At 44.0% G+C, this 7,718-nt stretch overlaps 1 protein-coding gene and 1 non-coding gene across 2 annotated transcripts; both read right to left on the bottom strand.

Annotated features, from left to right (window-relative positions):
• Positions 1–4,529: 4,529 nt before the first annotated feature.
• On the bottom strand, positions 4,530–7,462 carry LOC124034195 (proliferating cell nuclear antigen). The gene is made up of 6 exons (XM_046347059.1): positions 7,059–7,462; positions 6,109–6,206; positions 5,826–5,893; positions 5,506–5,700; positions 5,287–5,410; positions 4,530–5,174 (listed from the first exon to the last, which is right to left on the bottom strand). The coding sequence occupies exons 1-6, from the start codon at positions 7,277–7,279 to the stop codon at positions 5,098–5,100; spliced, it is 783 nt and encodes a 260-aa protein (XP_046203015.1). The 5' UTR covers positions 7,280–7,462; the 3' UTR covers positions 4,530–5,097.
• LOC124034773 lies at positions 6,289–6,359 on the bottom strand. The gene has a single exon (XR_006838658.1). It is a non-coding gene; the product is annotated as a small nucleolar RNA SNORD2 (small nucleolar RNA).
• Positions 7,463–7,718: the final 256 nt, after the last annotated feature.

Here is a 7,718-nt window from a genome sequence, read left to right as displayed (position 1 = left end):
ACTACACGGTCAGGTCTCAGACCTTGTCCTTATAGGCTGTCTCATCATTGTCGGTGATCAGACATACCACTCTTGTGTCATCAGCAAACTTAATGATGGTGTTGGAGTCATGCCTGGCTGTGCAGCCATGAGTGAACAGGGACTACAGGAGGGGGCTGAGCACACACCCCTGAGGGGCCCCCGTGGCAGATGTGTTGTTACCTACCTTTACCACTTGGTGGCGGCCCGTCAGGAAGTACAGGATCCAGTTGCAGAGGAAGGTGTTAAGTCCCAGGATCATTAGCTTAGTGATGAGCTTTGAGGGCGCTATGGTCTTGAATGCTGAGCTGTAGTCAATAAATAGCATTCTCACATAGGTGTTCCTTTTGTCCAGGTGTGAAAGGGCAGTGTGGAGTGCAATAGAGATTGCATCATCTGTGAACCTGTTGTTGCGGTATGAAAATTGGAGAGGGTCTAGGGTTTCTGGGATAATGGTGTTGTTTTGACCCATGACCAGCCTTTCAAAGCATTTCATGGCTACCGATGTGAGTGCTACGGGTCGGTAATCATTTAGGCAGGTTACCTTAGTGTTCTTGGGCACAGGGACTATGGTGGTCTGCTTAAAACATGCTGGCATGTAGAGGTTGAAAATGTCAGTGAAGACACTTGCCAGTTGGCAAGCTCGGAGTACACATCCTGGTAATCAGTCTGGCCCTGCGGCCTTGTGAATGTTGACCTGTTTGAAAGTCTTACTCACCTCGGCTGCGGAGAACGTGATTACATAGTCACCCGGAACAGTTGATGCTCTCCTGCATGTTTCAGTGTTACTTGCCTTGTAGCGAGCATAGAAGTTATTTAGCTTGTCTGGTAGGCTCGTGTCACTGGGCAGCTCTCGGCTGTGCTTGCCTTTGTAGTCTGCAATAGTTTGCAAGCCCTGCCACATCCGACTAGCGTCAGAGATGGTGTAGTACGATTCAATCTTGGTCCTGTATTGATGCTTTGCCTGTTTGATGGTTTGTCGGAGGGCATAGCGGGATTTCTTATAAGCTTCCGGGTTAGAGTCCCGCTCCTTGGAAGCGGGAGCTCTACCCTTTAGCTCAGTGCGAATGCTGCCTGTAATCCATGGCTTCTGGTTGGGGTATGTACGTACAGTCACTGTAGGGACAATGTCCTCGATGCACTTATTGATAAAGCCATTGATAAAACTGGTGCTTCCTGCTTTAATTTTTGCTTGTAAGCCAGAATCAGGAGGACAGAATTATGGTCAGATTTGCCAAATGGAGAGCGAGGGCGAGCTTTGAATTTGTCTCTGTGTGTGGAGTAAAGGTGGTCTTGAATTGTTTCTCCTATGGTTGCACATTTAACATGCAGATAGAAATGAGGTAAAACTGATAAGTTTCCCTGCATTAAAGTCCCCTGCCACTAGGAGTGCTGCCTCTGGATGAGCATATTCCTGTTTGCTTTTGGCGGTACACAGCTCATTGAGCGCGCTTTTAGTGCCAATACAGATGAAAACTCTGTAGGTAGATAGTGTGGTCTACAGCTTAACATGAGATACTCAGGCAAGCAAAACCTTGAGACTTCCTTAGATATCGTGCACCAGCTGTTGTTCACATATATGCATAGGCCCCCGCCCCATGTCTTACCAGAGGCTGCTGTTCTGTCCTGTCCTGTCGATGTAGTGTATAACCCCCAGCTGTATGTTCTTAATGTCGTCGTTCAGCCACGACTCAGTGAAACATAAGATATTACAGTTTTGAATGTCCCGTTGGTAGGATATACATGCTTTCAGCTCGTACTTTATTTTCCAGCGATTGAACATTAACTAGCAGGACGGAAGGCAAAGGAAGATTTGCCTGATCCTCACAAGGCACCCAGATTTGTTTTCACTAAATCTCCATTTCTCCAGCGAATCACGGGGATCTTGGCCTGGTCGGGTGTCTGTAGTAGTAAATCCCTCCCGTCCAACTCATTGAAGAAGAACTCTTTGTCCAGTTTGAGGTGAGCAACACAGTTCTGATGTCCAGAAGCTATTTTCGGTCATAAAGAGACGGTAGCAGCAACATTATGTACAAAACAAATTACAAACAACAAACAAAATCGCACTGTTGGTTGAGAGCTGATAAGGCGGTAGCCTTCCCCTCCGGCGCCATCGTGAGAACGTCAACGTTGTGAACAGAGTGCCCCATGGTGGGGTTATGGTATGGGCAAGCATAAGCTACGGACGAGCACAATTGCATTTCATCGATGGCAATTTGAATGCACAGAGATATCATGACAAGATCCTAAGGCCCATTGTCGTGCCATTCATCCGCCACCATCACCTCATGTTTCAGCATGTTAATGCACGGCGCCATGTCGCAATGATCTATTTAAATTGACTGATTTCCTTATATGAACTGTATACCTTTGCATGTTTCATTTATATTTTGTTCAGTATAATTCCACTGCTCTATCACTACAGAAATATTGATAATATATGCCATTTAGCAGACGCTTTTATCCAAAGCGACTTACAGTCATGTGTGCATACATTCTACATATGGGTGGTCCCGGGAATCGAACCCACTACCCTAGCGTTACAAGCGCCATGCTCTACCAACTGAGCTACAGTCTGAGACTGCCATTGTTGAAGTCGTAGATGCTGACATCAAAGAGAGGGGCGTTGTACAAAACAAGTCATCCGCGATTGGATCGTTTCTAACCAATCAGAGCATTAAAGCCAATCACTAGTTCCGAAAGTATGCTTTACCCAGGTGTTTAGGCTTTGGCCCAACCAATCGGTTTCTGGGACCAATGAGAATGATCGGAATGTGTTCACATTCCAATAGCCTCTGCTGAGTCCCCAACATCTGGATGTTCCTGTTTTCAGGGGAAATGGAAAGAGAGCTTTTTGGATGTTAACAAGGCGACAATTCCAGACTCGCCGTGTAGCAGAAACAATGGGTGAGGCATTTGGCCGAAGCGATATGGGTGTAGCCAGGCAAGAAACATCATACTTCATATAGGCTACTGGGTGAATCTTTATGAGTTGCCTGGCTCAAGAGATGTGGTGTGATAAATGACTAAGGATTGTGCAGCAATAATTATAATAGAAAGGTTGCTACTGTACTTTTAAAATGATTAGAATGCATGGGCATAAATAATCAGAAATAACCATTTAATAAACATGGCTGGAGGAAGTGAAAAGCAAGGGAGGATAGAAAGAAAGGCTAGAGGATAGAGAAATGCAAGGGGCTAACCAGAGAAGAGACGGACCTGTCACCAGAGGACTTGACTGATAAAGACATGTTCAGTTAAGCTGTGATAGCTCCTTCAATATTTAATTAACCACTCACATCAAGATAAAGCTGAATTACTTTATGAAATTAAAGTCTTCAGGGGATAAAGTCCCTACCATGGCTTCCTCCCTGATGGGGGAAGGATGGAATCATTGCCTGGAGAGAGCAACCTTTGAAAGGCAGTCTTTATTTTACCTCCAGTGGAAGTTGGTCACTTTCACTGAATCTCAGTGATGCGTAAACTTGTCACAGAACACTGCAAACTGTGAAACATGGAAATAAAGGTTTTATGAGGGAGCGTCAGAGATTGAGAACATTTAAGAACAAAAACAATTTCCCCTGGTTGCTTTTGATACTAACGCAGTGCAGGTCAGCAGACTGGTTTTGTGAGAGCTAGGAATGGAATATAGAAATGCTTTCTACAGTGAGATTGTAATCCTTTTGTTGCTTTTGGGCAGTTTGAACCCAGTGATATGCCAAGGTTGAGAGTACAGTGGAGGGGTGTAACTGGAGCCAGACGTACCAATGGAATTAAGGCTTTAGTTTAGAAAAACACAGGAATACTGCGCTGTGTTGGCCAGCCCCATAGAGATAATTGCCAGATGACATACAGTACATAGCCCATTTACTTATAGCCTTAGCGCCAGTCTGTTTGTGCCATCATGGCAACAATTGTTCGGTTTGATAATGTCAGCAATAGTTGTCAAAGGCACAAACAGATCCTGGGCCAGGGTACATTTTACTGCAGTCAAAAGGCAAATAGCTTTATCACATGTATGGCAACACAAAGTAATGGATTGATGCTGCATGTGTACATTGAGAAAGGCAAGAATGCAATGAATTATGTTAAGGCTCCAGGTAGTAACCACAAATGTGATCATTACTTTATCCCAATCAAACCTTAATTTGAAGAACCACCAAACCCGATATGTTTAGTGAGAATGTATACCTACACCTATGATGGTTCATTGGTATTAGCATTAAAACATGCACTAGTAGTTGAAATACACTTAAATTGTTCAGGATAAAGCATCCATTTAAAAAATGGTAATAGCATTTCATTTTTTTAAATCCAGTTCAGGGACACAAATTAAGCAAATCCTGTACTAAAAATGACACTCAAAGGATTCCCCGTTTCAAGTGCTTCTTAGTCCAAAATGAATTTGATTCTGTGTCCAGGAATCCAGCCGCCAAATTAAACAGTTCAGATAGTTGTATGTCTTGGGCACCACCCTGTGGTTGCAAATAAAATGTGCATACTACATAAAATCACAATCAAATGATTTATTGTGACATTGAGTTCATGAATACAAAACTGGGGTGGTTAACATGACCACAGAAAATATTTACAGACATATCTACAAATCGGAATGAGAATTTGTTTTCCAAACAGATGACAGGGAGAGTGAGAAAGAGGGATGAGTGGACAAGTCTGTTGATCTTCCTCAGGGGGCTAGATAGGTCACAGGTCAACAAATGAGCATGAATAAGAACACTGGTCATAGAAAAGACATGGGGATCCATTAGTAGAACCCTTTCACCGTTATCTAGCCACTATCAATCTCAATTCAGACTGCATTAACCAAACAGCTGATATCAGTGAACATACCCAGATACATCAACCTGTATTTAGACCCATATTACCATAACCCCACTCATGGATGCCGGAAGAGCTAGCCAAACTATCACCACGCAGAAATGTAGAATACAGATAAAACCAAAACCCCAACAGCAATGCCACCCCTTCCCCTCTCTCACAACAGGAAGTACCTCCTCCCCAGTCACAGGAAGTAGGAACCAACCCCTGTTTTTCCATTGGACTTTTGACCACGGACGTTTAGGAAGCCTCCTCATCGATCTTGGGTGCCAGGTAGTACTTAACGTGGCCCATGTCGGCTATCTTGTACTCCACCACTGTCAAAGAACAGATGAGTCAAATTAGATCAGTCAGACATCAGGAAACAAAACCCCACAGTACATACTAAGATGTGTGTTTATGGGTCTCGTTAGGGGGCAGGGTACCTACCGAGGGGGATGTCTGCAGACATGCTGAGGATGACGGTCTTGGAAAGGGGTGTGGCCTTGGTGAAGAAGTTAAGGTAGTTCAGCGCGAAGATCAGCTGGACTGGTTCGTTCATCTCAATAGTCACCTGAGTGTAAGGAAGGAGGGATTGGTCTCAAATACAGTGCATTATACAGGTAATGAGTCCTCATTTGGGAAACAGACCACCCCACATATACTTACAGCTTCCTCCTCCTTGTCCACATTGCTGGTCTGGGACAACTTGACGTTGCCGGTGCCCAGCTCTCCCGTGGCAGAAAACTTAACTCCATCCTTTGCACAAGAGATCATAACGGCGTCACCAATCTGAGAAAGGTCACGGCAGATACGGGCAAACTCCCCCGATGGCATCTTCACCACACAGCTGTACTCCTGCTCCTGGGGTGGGGAAGAGAAAGACGTGTGAGAATGTGGCTACTGAGGTGGTGTGATCTGGTGACAAATGCTACCGTCACTACAACTATTATTACTTAATTATTGAATGTTGGGAGGAGAACACTTACTGGGATTCCCAACTGTTCTACATCAAGATCCATCAGCTTCATCTCATAGTCAGACACCTTTTCCTGGTCTGAAAGAGCGAGACCAATTAGCGCTCATCTAATTAAACATCTAAATATATTACCAAGCATACATAAATGAAAACAATGCTTTTGCATGGTGCCTGACTCTTCAAGTCTTACTAATGGTATGAACCTCTATTTGGGGAATATATCAAATCAAGCTCGAAATGAAATCCCTACAGGAAGAGTAGAGCTATTGATACGGATAGATAAAGGTACTCACTGAGAGTCTCAAAGACAAGGGCGAGTGTGTCTGCGTTGTCTTCTGCTCTGAGAGTGATGATGTCCTCATTCCCAGCACACTTCAGGATCTTTGACATACTTAGGAGGAAGAGGGTGGTAGACCAGTCAGTATCTGGCATACTGTTAAAGGAACCAGTTTTAAAACAGTACTCCTTTTTTTGAGTGATCAGTATAGAAAGTTGTCACCATTATCAGGTCTGTCCCGAAAGATGATAAGCCATCATTTCACTCAAAAAACACCATATATTCTTAAATGGCTGACACCCTGTAAAGATGACATGTAGATTCGACATGTTGTGTAAGGCTATTTGAATAATTGGCGTATTTGAATCATTTAACTCTGCTCTTTCATTGGCTATGTGGCCATGTGATTCAAGTGTAAATCATCATGACACTACATGAAACACCATTGTCGAAGTCCAGATCTACTAACAGTTAGAGGACACATTATGATAATGTGATTGTATGTGGTTGGTAAGCGTGATCATTTGACCCATTTAGGCAATTTCAGAACAATAGTGACTGACGTCAGCTGACCTTCGCGGGTTCGAGAAATTCGCGCCAACCATCACCCAGAGAAAGCAGTGGATTTGGCGCTCAAATTACGTCACGTCATTTTCAAAAGGCGGCTTTGCACCATACATGTAGCAGTATAACGGTAACACGCCCGTAACTAAAACTTTTATCTAATATGTCCTCTTGTTATAGTAAAAAAAAAAAGGTATGACAGGAGAGTACACCTTCAAGACGCTAACTCAAGAAGCCAGACTAACGCTAGTTACCTTACTATCTGGCAGTAAATCCAGCAAATTAGACAAATCATAAAACATAACTACATTCCTGCTAAACTAACGCTAAGTTATCGTTATCTGGCTTGCTAGCAAGCTAAACTTCACAATCATACTGCCATATTCAATCAGTTATGCTCACCTGCTAAGATTGACTCCCATGGCGAGGTTGCGGTCGCAGCGGTAAGAGTCGAACCCGTCGCTGCGAAGGGTAAGCTGAACAAGGGAGACGTGGGACGAATCCATACTCTGGAGAGAAATACCCGACGAGCTCACGTCCCAACAGGCCTCTGTGATCAGGTCCTTCAGAGCCTCCAAAACTTTCTTCAGGATGGATCCCTGTACCAAGCGAGCCTCAAACATGGTGGAATCTGTGTTTGGTTCAAGTAGAACTAAGAAAATATTTACTGAGACGTTTTCCCGTCAACTTCAATGTTTTAGGTCTAAATGTTGCGAGCTTGGTTACAAAATAGCTCCTATTCTCGCTTCACAAAGTGCGACACGAGTTGTCTCTTCCTGGAGGGGAAATGGTTTGTGGAGCTCACTCGCGCGCGCTAAACTTGCTTTAATGCGAAAGCGTCATTTCCGTAGAAACGTGCTAATCCGGCTCCTCCCACGGAAGAAACTGAGGTACGCTGTTCTCCATCTTGATCTAATTTTAGCCACTTGTCCATACCGGTCATACGCATGCATTGAGCCAAAATGGTATGCGTTACAACCTATTTGCCACCGCCTCTCCAAATGCAGGGAAGTGACAAAAATAAGCAAGTCCGACATACTGCACATGTTCACACCGATTAAA

Source organism: Oncorhynchus gorbuscha, linkage group LG04 (assembly GCF_021184085.1).
Source record: "Oncorhynchus gorbuscha isolate QuinsamMale2020 ecotype Even-year linkage group LG04, OgorEven_v1.0, whole genome shotgun sequence".
Classification (NCBI taxonomy): domain Eukaryota; kingdom Metazoa; phylum Chordata; class Actinopteri; order Salmoniformes; family Salmonidae; genus Oncorhynchus; species Oncorhynchus gorbuscha.
This window is presented reverse-complemented; position numbering and strand designations above follow the sequence as displayed.